Source organism: Somniosus microcephalus, chromosome 30 (genome assembly GCF_052327205.1).
Source record: "Somniosus microcephalus isolate GS21.2 chromosome 30, FLI_Smic_1.0, whole genome shotgun sequence".
In the NCBI taxonomy this organism is placed as follows: domain Eukaryota; kingdom Metazoa; phylum Chordata; class Chondrichthyes; order Squaliformes; family Somniosidae; genus Somniosus; species Somniosus microcephalus.
The window spans coordinates 20,918,992-20,936,768 of NC_141016.1; the positions used below are offsets into that span (position 1 = coordinate 20,918,992).

The 17,777-nt window shown below is 45.7% G+C and overlaps 1 protein-coding gene and 1 pseudogene across 1 annotated transcript; both read right to left on the reverse strand.

The window, feature by feature from the left end:
- Nucleotides 1–4: 4 nt before the first annotated feature.
- On the reverse strand, nt 5–5,311 carry LOC147097996 (sialic acid-binding Ig-like lectin 12). The gene is made up of 4 exons (XM_085970799.1): nt 5,302–5,311; nt 3,735–4,100; nt 2,811–3,104; nt 5–204 (listed from the first exon to the last, which is right to left on the reverse strand). The coding sequence occupies exons 1-4, from the start codon at nt 5,309–5,311 to the stop codon at nt 5–7; spliced, it is 870 nt and encodes a 289-aa protein (XP_085826925.1).
- An 8,341-nt stretch (nt 5,312–13,652) lies between these two features.
- On the reverse strand, nt 13,653–17,777 carry LOC147097997 (sialic acid-binding Ig-like lectin 13; annotated as a pseudogene).

Here is a 17,777-nt window from a genome sequence, read left to right on the forward strand (position 1 = left end):
CTAACTATAGTTTGTCCACCTCAACTTCTAAGCTGCAGTCTTTATCTTCCAATTCCTCTCTCTCATCACGCATTTGCACCACAGCCAGGAAGGAATTAGTAGTTTGGACCTTGACTGCATCAAACTCTTCTTTAAGTGTCTCTATTTCTGCCTTCAAGATCCTATTTTCAGCCTGTGTCTGAGCATGCGTCCTCCACAAAGCCCCTAAACCCAGACAAAGACCTTGCAATAGGTATGTTCTCTGTCTCCTTTCATTTTGTTTCTGCTGTCTTTTTGTCTCTCCTTCCCCAGTGCCTGCATAACCTCCTCCCAGCACCCGTTTAAAATTTCCTTGGAAACACTGTAAGGTCCCCCCCTTGCTTTTAAGCCAGTCAGAAATTTCCAAAGTGATCAAATTGGTCGAGAAACCGTCTATTTTGTCTGATTCCATTCCTATTCCCTAGATCGTGATTCCCAGGAGCTAGTTATACCCACTATCGCTATTAATTCATACTCACTGTCCACGTATCCATTGGACGAGTTCACGGCACCACATGTTAAGCAGTCAACCTCCTTTCTGCTCTGGTTCACAACAACACGTTTCGAGTAAGCACGAGACTTCGTTGTGGACTATATCGATCAGACTTTATTGACACACAGTATAGGTGATCAGCCTTTAACTGTATACAGTGAGTGACTTTACCAGTTTCTGTATCTTTCGAGCACACTCTGACAAAGTGTTGAAAACCATGTTGCTTTATGCACCATATTTTGATTACATCAAACGAAAATGTTAAAATGACGTATCTATTTCCCAAATCCTTTGAAAACAGACTATCTATGTAAACAGTTTGGAAGGTAAACTATCCCTCCTCGAGCTTCTCGACTTGTCTGCAGCCTTTGACACAGTTCACCACTCCATCCTCCTCAAACACCTCTCCACCGTCGTCCAGCTGGGTGTGACTGCACTTGCCTGGTTCCATTCTTATCGAGCTAATTGTCACCAGAGAATCACCTGCAATGGCCTCTCTTCCCACTCCTGCATCGTTACCTCTGGTGTCCCCCGAGGATCTATCCTTGGCCCCGTACTATTTCTCATCTACATGCTGCCCCTTGACGACATCATCCAAAAACACAGTCAGTTTCCACATGTACGCTGACGACACCCAGCTCAACCTCACCACTACTTCTCTCGACCCCTCCACGGTCTCTAAAATATCACACTGCTTGACCAACATCCAGTACTGGATGAGCAGGAATTTTCTTCAATTAAATATTGGGAAGACTGAAGCCATTGTCTTCGGATCCCACCACATACCCCGTTCCATCGCCACTGACTCCATCCCTCTACCTAACATCTGCCTGAGGCTAAACCACACGGTTCGCAACCTTGGTGTTGTATTTGACCCGGAAACGAGCTTCCGATCACATATCCGCAGCATAACTAAGACTGCCTATTTCCACCTCCGTAACATCACCCATCTCCGCCCGTGCCTCAGTTTATCTGCTGCTGAAACCCTCATCCATGTCTTTGTTACCTCTAGACTTGACTATTCCAACGCACTCCTGGCTGGCCTCCCACGTTCTACCCTATGTAAACATGAGGCCATCCAAAACTCGGCTGCCCATGTCCTAACTCGCACTAAGTCCCGTTCACCCATCACCCCTATGCTCGCTGACCTACATTGGTTCCCAGTTAAGCAACGCCTCAATATCAAATTTCTCATCCTTGTTTTCAAATCCCTTTATGGCCTTGCCCCTCCCTTTCTCTGTAATCTCCTCCAGCCCCACAACCCACACCCCCCCGCCTCGAGATATCTGTGCTCCTCTAATTCTGCCCTCTTGAGCATCCCTGATTTTAATCGCTTAAACATTGGTGGCCATGCCTTCAGCTGCCTAGGCCCTGAGCTCTGGAATTCCCTCCCTAAACCTCTCCGCCTCTCTACCTCTCCTTTTTCCTTGAAGAGGCTCCTTAAAACCTACCTCTTTGACCAAACTTTTAGTCACCTGCCCTAATTTCTCCTTATGTGGCGCAGTGTCAAATTTTTGTCTTAAAATACTCCTGTGAAACATCTTGGGATATTTTTCTCCCTTAAAGGCGTTATATAAATCCAAGTTGTTGTCTTTGTTTACCTCAGAACCACTTCCCTTAAACAAGACTCCCTTTACCTACTGTTATCTGCAGCAAATGGACTTGCTATCCCTGTTTTATTACCCTAAAACTAAACCACTCATTGGTGACGTCATTACTAACACTCATTCCCTTACACAAGCACTTTACATTTCAGAAAACAAGCAATGCCTTCTCCTCACGTCACATCAAAGTTGTCCTGTTTATATCAGAAAGCCTGTTGCTTTAAGATACAAAGAAGTTCCACTGATAACCCTTACCTCCCCAAGATGTCCAACATACATCGCTCCAGGATGTCTAACAAAGCATTATGAGAGATCCTGACAACGTGAAAGGTGTGATATTAATGCAACTTCCTTCATCAAAAAGCGTGTAATCCAAGCCAACATTTTAGTGTCGTATTGAGGCAGTGCTGCACTGTCGGAGGGCAGTATTAAGGAATGCTGCACTGTCGGAGGGGCAGCACTGAGGGAGCACTGCACCGTCGGTGCCGTCTTTCACATGAAATTTAAAGCGAAGCTCCGTCTGCCCTCAGGTGGACATAAAGGATCCCATAACAATATTGAAAGAAGAGCTCTGGCCAGTATTTATCAGTAAAAAACAGATTATCTGCTCATCACCACATTGCAGTTTGTGGAACCTTGCTGTGTGCAGTGTAGACTATTACTGGTAATGTAGAATAAAGGATGCCCATACTTACATTGCACTGTTAGTGCTAGGGTCTGCTCTGATGAAACTGATGGATAACTGACTCTGCAGGTGAGAATCTGTCCATGGTGCTTTTGTGATGGGATCATGGTCAGAACAGAAGTATATGTCAGAGTGACGCCATGCTGAGTTACACTATTTGAGACTGAACCGTGTACATCAGTGGCGTTGACCCAGGTTAAGACAGGTGCAGTTCCATTGCACGTGGTGTTGAAGGTGCAGCTTACGTCCACACGCTTTCCTGCAATAAATTCAGCTGGGAATATCATGGGTTTATCTGTGAAATCTAAAACACACAGAAAGGATTCTTTTAGATAAATATAACGCGAAGCATCAGTTCAAATAGAAATCACAGTCCCGCAAGAGAAAAGTACTTTTACAAGGATGATACCAGCACTGAGAGGTTACAATGATTATGAAAGGCTGAATAGGCTGGGGGTCTTTTATCTAGAATTACCTAAAACAGAATACCTGGCCAGTTATCTCACTGCTGTTTGTGGGAGCTTGCTGTGCACTAATTAGATGCTGCATTTCCTGCATTACAACAGTGACTACACTTCAAAAATTATGTCTTTGGCTGTAAAGCGCTTTGGAACTTCTGAGGTCGTGAAAGGTGCTATATAAATGCAAGTTCTTTCTCTTGTCTATATGTAAGACTTTTAAACATGATTAGAGAGATATATGGAAGTCCATAACCTGATAACATTGATGGACACAGTAAAGACATTTCATCAATCATAATAAAGTGAGTATTAGAGGTTGCTTTAGGACTGAGCTGGAAGATATCACCAGGTTACTGATAATCAGACGCTGCGTTATAATAATCTGTGTTTATAGTTAATATGCAACCGTCACAGTTTGTTATTTCCCATTGACTGCTGAACGTGAATTGTTGAGTAATTATAACAGCACTTACCAAAAATATGAAGCCATGTTACAGGATAGTAGTTAAACATATCACTGTTGTTAAATTCAATTCTGAAATAATAAGGTCCTGCATCTTTATGTGTGATGTTGTTTATAAACAGCGAACAGTTGCCATCTCTGAGATTTCCATTCAGCCATGTACGATGACGTAACCGTGGTGCCTCCTGATTGTGATCCTTGGAGTGAAAGGCTATAGACGAAGATATATGTGGCTTGTTATTAAACCAGATTCCAGCTTGTGGTTGGTTTGTCAGACGCGATGGATAACTGTAATTACATGGAATCTGTGCACACAATCCTTCCTGTGCTATCACAACTCGTGGAGTGTTGCATTTCCACTCTTCTGACAATACAGCTGAGGAGAAAAATATCAATATTTAGAATTGAATGGATTGTCACTCAACTGGACTCGCTTTCCACCCTGTCCATCACTGGTGCACAGTGGCTGCAGTGTGTACCACCTGCAGGACAAACAAGGAACTCACCGAGGTTACATTGACAACACATCCCTCCCCTGTGACCTCCACCACCCAGAAGGACAAGAGCAGCAATGTGATCGGTTGCACATTACCTCCAGGTCACACAACATCCTGCCTTGGGCATTTATCACCATTGCTGCATCATCGCTGAATCAGTATCTTGGAGTTCTCGGCCTAAAAACATTGTGGGAGCACCTTCAGCACAAGGACTGCAGCGGTTCAAGGAGAAGGTCCACCGCCACCATCTTCTTAGGGCAACTAGGGATGGGCAAGTATATCCAAGTATATTACATCTACTACACAATCATATCTACTCCTTCTGTTACTTCTTCAAAGAATTTAATAAGTTTGGTCAAGCATGATCTTCTCTTTTGACACGCATTCTTTATTATATTTTCAGTTTCTAGATGTATTTCTATTACATATTTGAGTAAAGATTCCATTAGCTTTCCTACCATTGACGTTAAGCTAACTGTTCTATAGTTCCCCGGGCTTGTTCTATATTCATTTTTAAATATAGGAATAACATTAGCTATCCACCAGTTCTCTGGCGCTAATCCCTTTTCTAATCAATTTTTAGAAATATACATAATAGTGTGTCTGCTGTCTCTTCCGAGCTGATTTTAGTATGGGCGGATGCATTTCATCTGGACCAGGGGTTTATCCTCTGTGAGTTTGACTACTTTATCAAATAGCTCTGCCCCCACCAGCAAACCCCCCCCCACCCCCACCACCCCCGCTTTCTATCTTAAATGTCTTGATATCTTTTTTGATCTTTTCTTCTAATGTCTTGTCTGCCCTGTTCGTCTCCCTGGTAAATGCTGAGGCAAAGAAATCCAAGAATGAATATAAAACACTGCACATCATAGAATCATAGAAATGTACGGCCCAGAAGGAGGCCATTCAGCCCATCGTGTCTGTGCCAGTCGAAAGAGCTGTCCAGCCTAATCCCACTTTCCTGCTCATGTTCTGTGATTGGAGAGGATTACTGGGAGGCAGGTTTGGGCAATCAGTATTATAGTGAACCCACATGTAGGACAGACTCATAGTCACATTGCCCTTGAATAACACGCCCACCTACGTTCATGCCGGTTCCTCAGCACACAATGGGCTAGAAATTCGGTGCATTTGCACCTCTCGGCGGCACAAACGACTTTTCGCCCGGGCGCGGCACCGCTATCGACTCCCGCTAAATTCAGCGGGAGTTTAGCAGCGGCAGTAACCGGTAGCGCCCCGCTCCGCTATGCAGGCGATGATGACGTCATCACTGTGCGCAGCACCCCGTTTTCGCCCTGCCTGCAAAATTGACCCGCGCCCCCTGAATCAGCGCCGGGCAATGAGAGTGACCGATTCAGGGAGTGGGAATGGAGCGGCAGGAGGCTCGCGGGGCGCTAAGTAAAGGGGAGGTGGCAGGCAGGGGGAAAAAAAAAATCAGCCGACTTACTTGTCGCGGCCTATTGCGTCTTTGAACGCGGGGTCCGTGCCGCGATCTGGCAACCTGGCACGCCTCTTGAGATGCCGGGCTACTGGCACGGCACCCCACTCCCCGGCGGTCCAGGTAGGGCCCCGCAGAGTTGTGGACTTGGGCCCTCCCCTTTAATGAGGGGAAGAGCCCTGTCATGCGGCAGCGCTACGTGGCCCAGTGCATAGTGCTGCAGAACACACTGCCCCAATATTCGGGGGTAGCGCTCGAAGAAGGAAGTGGAGCACTTGAATTAGTGCTCCACCTCCCTCTTGGGATGCTAAAGCTGAAGTTAGCGAACGCTGGCGCAATTTTTCGCCAGGCGCTAAATTTAGCGCCCAAGTGATGTTAGCGAATTTTTCCCCAATATTTCTGTATGTGAAGACAATTCTTGATGCAGCAGATGACACCATCAACACAATGGATAGAAGGGAATCCTGGACATGGGAGTGGACAAGTTCATTCTGGCCTTTATATCTAGAGTCCTCTGGCCTTTGTATCCAGAGGACTAGAATACAAGGGGGTAGAAGTTATGCTGCAGCTATACAAAACCCTGGCTAGACCACACCTGAAGTATTTTGAGACGTTCTGGGCACCACACCTTAGGAGCGATATACTGGCTTTGGAGGGAGTGCAGTGTAGATTTACCAGAATGATACGTAACTCCAAGGGTTAAGTCACGAGGAGAGATTACACAAATTAGGGCAACTAGGGATAGGCGAGTATATCCAACTGTATTACATCACTAAAATGTAGAATGTTGTGGGGTGATCTGATCAAAGTTTTCAAGATATTAAGTGGGAAAAGAGAGGGTAGTTGGAGAGAAAATATTTCCGCTGGTTGGGGAGTCCAGGGCCAAGACCAAATTAGAGCCAGACCTTTCAGGAGTGAAATTAGGAAACATTTCTACACACAAAAAGAGTGGTAAAAATTTGGAACTCTCGTCCATAATTGTTAATTTATATCTGAGGTTGATAGATTTTTGTTAACCAAAGGTATTAAGGGGTATGGGCCAAAGGCGGGTATATGGAGTTAAATTGCAGATCAGCCATGATCTCATGAATGGCAGAACAGGCTCGAGGGGCACAATGGTCTACTCCTGTTCCTATGTTACTCTGTTCCTATGTTCATTCTATATTGGCTCAAGGACCACAGGACCCTCTTTACTGAAACAAGTCTTCCACCTAAAACAGCACGGTGGCATAGTGGTTAGCACTGTTGCCTCACAGCGCCAGGGACCCGGGTTCGAATCCGGCCTCGGGTGACTGTCTGTGTGGAGTTTGCACATTCTCCCCGTGTTTGCGTGGGTTTCCTCCGGGTGCTCCGGTTTCCTCCCACAGTCCAAAAATGTGCGGGTTAGGTTGATTGGCTATGATAAATTGACCCTTAGTGTTAGGGGGATTAAATACGTGGGGTTACGGGGATAGGGTGGGATATGTGTTGATGTAGGGGTTACAGGGATTGGGTGGGATATGTGTCGGTGCAGGCTCGATGGGCCGAAATGGCCTCTATCTGCACTGTGGGGTTTCTGTGATGATTTCTGTGAATTCCTAAAAGACCCACCAATTGAGATATATTCTGCATTGATTTACAAGGGACAATGGATTTGGATCCATTGGAAGTCACGACATTACCTCCATCATGAATCACTATTTCGCCTAAACTTCCTGTTTGCTCTTCAACCCATCTGATTAGCTAAGCTGATTCAGTCTACTTGGTGAATTTTGGATCTTCATTTTCTAAGGAATCACTTTGGATCTTCATTGTCGAAGGAATAATGCTGAATCTTCATTGTCGAAGGAATCACTTTGGATCCTCATTTTCTAAGGGATTATTTTAGTTACAAAACCAATAATGTTGTAGGTTAATTTCAATACAGCATTGTAGACTGACTTTGTCCCCAAGCTCAGCATGGGCCCTACTCCAGCAGACACTTTGAAGCACAATAGCAAAGCACCTCTAGCCTCAGCTCTGTATGTGTCGGAGATGCAGTTGTGTTGGTTTCATGACTTTTACAGACGGTCTCACTGTGTGTTTATTAAAACTGAACTTGGACTCACACAACACTAATGCCAAACATCTCTTGCTCCCTGTTTTTCTGCAATATTCATGATTTCAGCAGGTTCGGCCCCGATTTTTGGGCAGCTGTCGGGCGGCTTTTCATGCGGCCGTGGTCCGAAAATCACGGAAAAAGCGGGTCGGGACCCCTCCCCCCCGCCTGATTCCCCGTCCCGTCCGACTTTCGGACCGCCGTTTCCACGCACCCCGCTTCAGTCCCGCCCGCCACTGGCGGGACTGCTCGTCGGAGCACTAATCACCAATGATCACCTTGTTAAGGACGATTTTCCTGTGCCGTTGCGACTTTGGGGCTTTCCCCACCTGAAACCCGCCTGCGGGGAACCCCGCCGGTGAGAGCTGGCATGAAAACAGCTGGCTTGCTTGCTTGCAGCAGCAGGTCGCTGAGGGCTGAAGATATTTAAAGAGGCAGCATTTGCAGGCTGCAGGACCTTGTTGATCAAGGCTTGGGGGAACTATTTGAAGCCTTAGGAGCAGCTGCAGAAAGTTGGAGCCTCACACACTTCTTCAGTGTGAGCTCCTGGGAAGCCCCTCTCACCACCCTAACTCAGGACCTCCTCAACCGAGGCATCTGCTAGAAGCATGGGAGGCCTTTGGCACCTTCCCTTCCTGGCATTAGAGGATCTCCAACAGCAGAGGTGGCAGCAGCAGAACCAGGAACAGCAGGATGATTACCAGGAGCACCAGGCTGCTGCTCACTCACCTGAAGCTGCACAAGCCAGAAGGGGCCAGTGCTTGGAAGTGGCTTGAGAGCACCTTGCTGCGCTTTAGGGGGCCAGTGGGACCCGTTTCTGCACTGGCAGTCCTACTCAGAAGGACTTCCATGAAGATCTGGTTTCTCTGTTCAACAGATGGCCAACGTTCCTCAAGAGATGTCATTCTCTTATGAGCACTCACCATGTTTCCCGTATGCTGGCGAGTTATCTCCTCCATGGAGGTTGCCAACCTTTCCATGGTGCTGCGTTCATGCACCAATGACTACACAAAGGCTCTGCTCATGGTCGCTATGGACTCCTCCATTCGCTCCACACTCGCAGCGACCCTGGAGACAAAACCTGCCAGAGACTCCTGCATCTGTGCATGGAGATCCATCACCTCTTCTCTTGCGGATGGACCCAGAGGCAGAGGGTCGAGATGCAGCGCAGCTGAGCTGAGCTGGCAGAGCCCTGCGCCCTCCGACGAGGACTGTCCCTGTCTCCAGAATCTGCTGAGGCTCACTTGTGAGCTGTGAAACACCAGGTGACAACACTACTCTATGTCGCAAAGGTCCCCCCGAGGTGTGAGTGTCTGCGCTGGTGCTGGGTGCGCTTACTTCTGCTGATGCTGCACCCTCAGAGGTTGGAGCTTCCTCTGAGGAGTCTGGCTGCACAGCCTCTTCCTCCTCCACAGTGAGGACGGGGGCTCTGGATGGTACTGTGGGGGAGTAAAGGAAGGAGTTACAGATGTAATGCCAAGGTTCCTCTGGTGACTCCCAGCGAGTTGGCATCTGCTGACACCTGCATCCATGCAGCATTGGTCTCAGTGGGAGGCCTCTTCTTCCTTGACCTAGGGAAGAGGACCTCCTTGTGGGCCCTAACCCCATCCAATAATGCCTGCAGTGAAGCCTCGTCGAATTTGAAGGCAGCTCGGGGTCTGGCACTGGCCACAGCTGCTGCAGGCTCCTCTGCCATCCTGTATGGTTCATTTGGAAGCCTTCAGAGGATGCAGTGCTTGCCATGGACCTTGAAAGCACCACGAATGATGACATCATACTGTGGGGATTTCTGACTCGATTTAGACAATTAGCAAGGCTTCCCACATGCTGGGAATTAATTGGCCAATTGAGGGAAAATTGCGTGGGGCTGGCTGACACTTTTTTATGTGTGTCAGAAACCCCACATTCGGGGAAATCCGACCATTTCCCACACAAGCCGAAAATCGGGGCCGTGAACGAGTTGCTGATAAGGAACATATTTCATAGATCATAGAATAACACAGCACAGGAGGAGGCCATTTGGCCCATCATGCCTGTGCCGGCTCTTTGAATGATCTATCCAATTAATCCCAAACCCCTTTTCTTTCACCATAGCCCTGCAAACTTTTCCATTTCATTTACATATCCAATTCCCTTTTGAAAGTTACTACTGAATGAGCTTCCATCACCCTCAGGAAGTGTATTCCAGACATTAACAACTCGCTGCATGGAAAAATACTCCTCATCTCCCCTTGCCTTGGAGCATAATCATCACTGAGCAGTCAACCTAAATTTTATTTTACACCGTTTGCTGTGATCTGAAATTCATTACCTGAAAGAGCAGTGGAAGCAGATTCAACAGTAAATTTCAAAAGGGGAATTTCCAATAAATTCTTGAAGGGATAAGAAATTGCAGGGCTATGGGGAAAGAGCAGGAGAGTGGGTCTAATTAGATAGCTCTAGCAAAGAGCCAGCACAGGAACGATGGGCCAAATGGCCTCCTTCTGTGCTGTGTAATTTTATGATTCTATGAAATTTATCTGCAGAGCAGATCAAATGCAAACAGAGCAACTCAGTATATGTGACACTTTATATACTTCCTGGCTTGTCTGCTGTTAATCTTTAACATATTTTGCTCCCTTTATCATGGTTGCTATCATGGTGAGAATGGGCAGTAAGTGTGTGGGCTGAAGTTCCTGTCTATTTGAAGTGCTAATATGTTGTCGTCATCACGACTTCTAACTAAAATTAGGATCTCTGCGCTCCTCCAATTCTGGCCTCTTGTCCATCCCCAAGGTTTAGGGAGGGAATTCCAGAGTTAGGGTCTAGATAGCTGAAGGCACGGCTGACATTGGTGGAGTGATGAAAATCAGGGTGGAAAAAGAGGACAGAATTGGTGGAATGCAGAGATCTCAGAGGGTTGAAGGGCTGGAGGAGGTACAGAGATAGGAAGTGGCGAGGGAGCGGGGGGGCAAGGCCATGGAGGGATGTGAACACCAGGGTGAGGATTTAAAACTTGAGGTGTTACCAGGCTGGGAGCCAATGTACGTCAGCAAGCACTGGGATGATGGGTGAATGGGACTTGGTGTGAGTTAGTCCACTTGGTCACTGCTGAATTTGGTCCCCAATCATAGCTCAATAAGAATGATCTTTTGCAAAGACTATTATCAATTCATATGCCCGAGCTGACAATTATATTACCTTGGAGAAGGGATAGGAGCAAGTAAGATTTCCTGACCATTGTTCGCTCCCAGATATTCCAGCAACTTCTCGCTCTCTAGGTCTGAAAGAGAAAGGAGTTAATGAGACCTCATCTCTTGCCCAACAGCTCTCAAGAGATCAAAACTGCTCTTAGACAATGGCCCAGAAATTCGGGTCAGGGCTTCCCGCAGCTGTAAGCCTCTGACCTTCGCTTACCTTGCGTGCCGGCCGTTCAGCTGTGGGCCCCCGTGGATTTGCGATCCTGGGTCTCCTCCAACTGCCGGCGTACAGTGCTTGTGTATCCCAGGGGCGCAGTTAGTTCGATGCGTCCCCTGGGATCACGTGGGCCATGGAGAGCCAGTGGTAGCAGGGAATGCTTCATTCATAAGTTTGACAGGAAGACCTGTCAAACCTATAAATACTATAAGCCCCAAAACATCACTAAATCTTCAAATACATTTTTCTTAAAAACACATTTTTAAAACAATCTATAAATTACATGAAATAACTATTTTAAACAATAATTTAAATTTTTGAAAAAAATAATTTTATTTTCTAACGGGGCTAAAAATAAACTTACCTTTCTTTAAATTATTTAAAAATAATAACTCTGTGGTAAAAATGTTTTAATTTAATTAATTCACCACTTACCTTGTAAAGAGCAAGCCTTGCGCCTGCTTTTTATATGTCTAACTTCTGGAGACTTACCTTCCCAGGAAAACCTGCAAAAAAAACGTAAGTTCGATGCGCACGCGCTGCCTCTCTCGCGCACATGTTCCACCTCTTAACCCCATCTTTCAGGGGAACGGAAGTGCCGGTTTCCCGCGCATGTGCAGTGCATGCAGGAAAACGGCACTTCCATTGGGCTTACAGGTGAGTACCCCGTGCGTACTCACCCGTGGAGACCTGAATTTCTGGGCCATTGTCTTCACGGAATAATTTGATTACCTGTGGGATGATAGGTGCTCGTCAGTGAGTTACAAGGATTTAAGAAAGAAAAACAAAGAAATACTTGCATTTCTATAGCTCCTTTCACAACCTCAGGATTTCCCAAAGCGCTTTACATGAAGAAAATGAAGTACTTTTTGAAGTGTAGTCATTGTCGTAATGTAGGAAACGCGGCAGCCAATTTTCACACTGCAAGGTCCCACAAACAGCAGTAGGATAAATTGTCAGACAATCTGTTCTTTATGTTGGTTAAGTGATAACTATTGGCCAGGAGACCAGGAAAAACTCCACTGCTCTTCTTTGCAATAGTGCTAAGGGATCTTTTACATCTATCTGAGAGGGCAGATAGAGCCTCAGTTTAATGTCTCATCCAAAAGACTGCACCTCCGACAGTGCAGCGCTCCCTCAGTACTGCCCCTCCGACAGTGAAGCAATCATTCAGTACTGCCCCCCCAACTGTGCAGCACACCATCAGTACTGCTACACCGACAGTGCAGCACCTCCTCAGTACTGCCCCTCCAACAATGCAGTGCTCCCTCAGTACTGACCCTCCGACAGTGCAGAGCTCCCTCAGAACTGCCCCTCCGACAGTGCAGCGCTCCCTCAGTACTGCCCCTCCAACAGTGAAGCAATCATTCAGTACTGCCCCCCCAACTGTGCAGCACTCCATCAGTACTGCTACACCGACAGTGCAGCACCCCCTCAGTACTGCCCCTCCAACAATGCAGTGCTCCCTCAGTACTGACCCTCCGACAGTGCAGAGCTCCCTCAGTACTGCCCCTCCGACAGTGCAGAGCTCCCTCAGTACTGCCCCTCCGACAGTGCAGAGCTCACTCAGTACTGCACTGGGTGCTTCAGCCTGCATTACGGGCTCAAGTCTCTGGACTTCCCTTGTCCCTTGAACTAGAAATATGTCCTGTACAACAGACTTGAGCCCTAAGCCCACCTCTCAATAATATGTAGAAATCTTGAGAAGGCATCAAACATTGGAATCTGTCTTTATCAAGTCACAACACCAACAAAGGACAGCATTGGTCATGGAAGTGAATTACAATCGTCGCGTTACTTACCCAGGGTCTGTCCGACTGCTAGCCTGGGGAGTATTTGCCAACATGCACTCCTTGGTCCGAATGGCCTCTTCCTACACTACTCTGCGTATTTAATAAGAAAGGGTTGATGTGTCACTATGAGTCAAAGCAGGAAGTGACACTGTGGGTTTATCAGTCTGATCTCTCTTTCTCGCATCTGAGTCAAGAGTTAGTGGGTTCAAGTCCATGCTCCAGAGGCTTGAGTCCCATAATCCAAGCCTACGCTCCCAGTGCAGTACTGAGGGAGTGCTGGACTGTCAGAGGTGCCGTCTTTTGGTTGAGACGTTAAATCGAGACCCTGTCTGCCCTCTGAGGTGGATGTAAAAGATCTCACTACACGAAGAAGAGCAGAAAATTCTTCTCGGTGTCCTGGGCCAATATTTATCCCTCAACCAATATCAGAAAAACAGATGATCTGGTGGTTCTCACATTGCTGTTTGTGGGAGCTTGCTGTGTGTAAATTGGCTGCCGTGTTTCCTACATTACAACAGTGACTGTACTTTATTGGCTGTAAAGTGCTTCGGGACATCCTGAGGCTGTGAAAGGCGTGATATAGATGTTGGTTTGTATTGAATGCTCAGTCCAGAGGGAAAAAGGAGTCTAAATGGGGTAGAGGTGCAAAGGGATCTAGGGGTATAGATTCACATTCATTAAAAGCAGCAATGCAGGTTAAAAAAGCCACAAAAGTGCAAGTAAAACACTAGGGTTCATTTCTAGAAGAATAGAATTCAAAAGCAGTGAAGTTATGTTAAATTTGTTTGGAACCATGTCTGATTGTCTCATGATTTGAGATGGTGGGGTGGCAAACGGGCATTACTGTATAAATGTTTTTAAGTGATTGCTGTTGCTGTCGTTTTTGTAAAAGTTGTTCTTGTTGTTGTTTTAAAATTTGCTCATGGATGAAAAGGCCATGCTTGAAGGAGTTCATGGACCGCTCAGTACAAAAATAAATTCAGGGGAACATTGGCTATGTCCCCCTAGTCCTAGATTCACCAGCCAGCGGAAATAGTTTCTCTCCATCTACCCTATCAGTTCCCCTCAAAATCTAGAAAACTTCAATCAAATTATCCCTTAACCTTCTAAATTCCAGGGAATATAATCCTAGTTTGAGTAATTTCTCCACATAATTTAACCCTTGGAGTCCCAGTATCATTCTGGTAAATCTACGCTGCGCTCCGTCCAAGGCCAATATATCCTACCTAAGGTGTGTTGCCCAGAACTTAATACAGTACTCCAATATAACCCTAGTTTGTGCAACCTATTTTCATTTTTACTTAACCCCCCAGCCTCAACATCTTTTCGGGGGAGAGAGAGTTCCGGATTTCCACAACCCTTTGTGTGAACAAGTGCTTCCTGACATCACCCCTGAATAGCCGAGCTCTAATTTTAAGGTGATGCCCTCTTGTTCTGGACTCCCCCCACCAGAGGAAGGAGTTTCTCTCTATCTACCATATGAAATTTAGGACAGGTGGCCAAAAGCTTGGTCAAAGAGGGAGGTTTTAAGGAGCGTCTTAAAGGAGGAAAAAGAGGTGGAGAGGCGGAGAGGCGGTGAGTGTATCTATGTGTTAATGCATGTGCGACTGAGACTCAAACACCACGGACAAACTCTCACCTAAAGAGTCAATTATCCATCTGTTTCATCACAATGGACCTTACTACTAACTATGCAATGTATGTATGGACATCCTTTATTCTACATTACCTGCAATAGTCTACATTGCACACAGTAACATCCCACATATAGCAATGTGCTGACAACCAAATCATCTGTATTTTACTGATAAAAATTGGACATCAGGAAGAACTCTTCTTTGAATAGTGTCCTGGGATCTTTGACTTTGCATAGTATTTGTAAAATCCACAGTCTCCTGTGGATATTAATTTGTTTGTATTTGGAGAGAGGTGAAAGTATCTATATACGCACGGTCCACAGTGATGGTTATGGCCCTCTCCACTGCTCCAAGCTGGGAAGCTCTCTACAGAGCAGAATATCACTGCAGAATTCCCTTCTTTTATATCGATCGATGAAAGTTTAATCATATCAAGAGAAGTCATTGATATTCCATGGTGCCTCTAAAAACAAAGCTCAGTTAACTTAACTTACTGAGGGAGTGCTGCACTGTCGGAGGTGCTGTCTTTCACAAGAGATGCTGAACCAAGGACCCATCTGCCTCTTAGGTGGGTGTAAAAGATCCCATGACACTATTCAAAGAAGAGTTCTTCCTGATGTCCTGGCCAATTATTATCAGTAAAATACTGATGATCTGGTCATCAGCACATTGCTATATGTGGGATGTTACTGTGTGCAATGTAGACTATTACGGGTAATGTAGAATAAAGGATGTCCATACTTACATTGCACAGTCAGTGCTAGGGTCCGTTCTGATGAAACAGATGGGTAACTGACTCTGCTGGTGAGCTTGCCCGTGGTGCTTTAGTGATGGGGTCAGGGTCAGAACAGTAGTAGTATTAGGTTGATTGGCTATGATAAATTGACCCTTAGTGTTAGGGGGATTAAATATGTGGGGATAGGGTGGGGCATGTGTTGGTGTAGGGGTTACGGGGATCGGGTGGGATATGTGTCGGTGCAGGCTCGATGGGCCGAAATGGCCTCTATCTGCACTGTGGGGTTTCTGTGATTTCTGTGATATGTCAGAGTGACGCCATGCTGAGTTACACTGTTTGATACTGACCTGCGATGTCAGCATGATTGACCCAGGTTAAGACAGTGCTGTTCCATTGCACGTGGTGTTGAAGGTGCAGCTTATGTCCAGACGCTTTCCTGCAATTATTTCAGTAGGGAATATCATGGGTTTGTCTGTGAAATCTAATGCACAGAAAAAGGATCCTTTTAGATAAATATAATGTGAAGCATCAGTTCAAATAGAAACCACAAGAGAAAGTACTTTTACAAGGATGATACCAGAACTGAGAGGTTACAATGATAAGGAAAGGCTGAACAGGCTGGGGCTCTTTTCTCTAGAAAAGAGAAGGCGGAGGAGTAACCTGATAGAGGTCTTCAAAATTATGAAGGGATTTGATAAGGTAGATGTAGAGAAGATATTTCCACTTGTGGGTGAGTCCAAAACTAGGGGCCATCAATACACGATAGTCACTAATAAATCCAATAGGGAATTCAGGAGAAATTTCATTACCTGGAAAGTGGTGTGAATGTGGAACTCACGACCACAAGTAGTGTTGTGGCCAATAGCATAGATGCATTTAAGGGGTAGCTAGATAGGTACCTGAGGGGGAAAGCAGGTAGGATTACATGAAGAAGAGTGCGAGGAGGCTCGTGTGGAGGATGGACCTGTTTTTCTGAATGTCTTGCTTCTGTGCTGTAGACTCAATGTAACTCTGTGCAACTATGTAAGAGAAAGTACTTTCCTATTTTCAGGCTTGGCGGGATGTTTGTCACAGCACTTAATGTACTTTCTCTTTGAGACCCTTGAATTGACAATAATGGGTGGGAGTTTGTAGAGCAGGTCACTATCGGGGAGCACTGGCTCCTCACGCTCTCAGAGATCTCTGCCAAATTTTAATTAAACTGTCCATGGCAGGGCGGAAACAATTTGCATTTTTTCCGCAACCAACACCTAAAATGATGGTCATTATCACATTGCTGTTTGTGGGAGCTTGCTCTTCGCAAATTAGCTGCCACGATTCCTACATTACAATAGTGACTACACTTCAAATATACTTTATTGGCTGTGACGCACTTTGAGATGTCCTGAGGTCGTGAAAGGCGCTATAGAAATGCAAGTTCTTTCTTTTGTCTATATGTAAGTCTTTTCAACATGATTAATCGGAGTCGATAACCTGATAACATTGATGGGACACATTCAAGACATTTAATCATTGATAATAAAGTGAGTATTAGAGGTTGCTTTAGGACTGAACTGGAAGGTATCACCAGGCTATTGATGAGCAGACACTGCATTATAATAAGCTGTGTTTATTGTTACTATGTAACCGCCACAGTTTATGTTACTTTTTATTGACTGTTGAACGTGAATCGTTAAGTCATCATAACACAGAACTTATCAGAAACATGAAGCTGTGTTGCAGGGAAACAGTCAAACTTATCACTGTTGTTAAATTCTATTCTGAAAAAATAAGGCCCTGCATCTTCCTGTGTGATGTCATTTATAATCAGGGAGCAGTGACCATCTTTCAGGTCTCCAGACAGCCGGGTCCGATGGCGTAACTGTGGCAACTCGTGATTGTGATCCTTGGAGTGAAAGGCTAGGGGAGCCCATGGTTTGTGTTCCTCGTTATTGAACCAGACTCCAACTCGCAAATCATTTGCCAAGTGCGATGGATAACTGTAATGACATGGAATCTTTACACACAAACCTTCCTGGAGTGTCGCCTTTCCACTCTTGCGACAATACAGCTGAGGAGAGAAATATCAATATTTAGCACGGGATGGCTTGTCACTCAACTAAACTTGATATCCACTCCCTCCGACACTGGCGTATAGTGGCTGCAGTGTGTACCATCTACAGGAGAAGGAACAAAATCACCAAGGTTACTCAATGGATGGAAGGGATTCCTGGACACGGGAGTGGAGAAGTTTGTTCTATATTATGGTCACGGACCTCAGGACCCTGTTTAGTGAAGCAAGTCTTCCACCCAACACAATGCCTACATTAGATATGTATTCTGCGCTGACTTACAAGGCAGGAACAATGGATTAGGAGCTTTCAGAACTCACACCATTATCTCCATCATGAATCACTGAATAGTGTAAACGATTTTTTTGCTCTACAACCCATTTGATCTGCTAAGGTGATTGTCTACTTGCTGTAGTTTGGATCTTCAT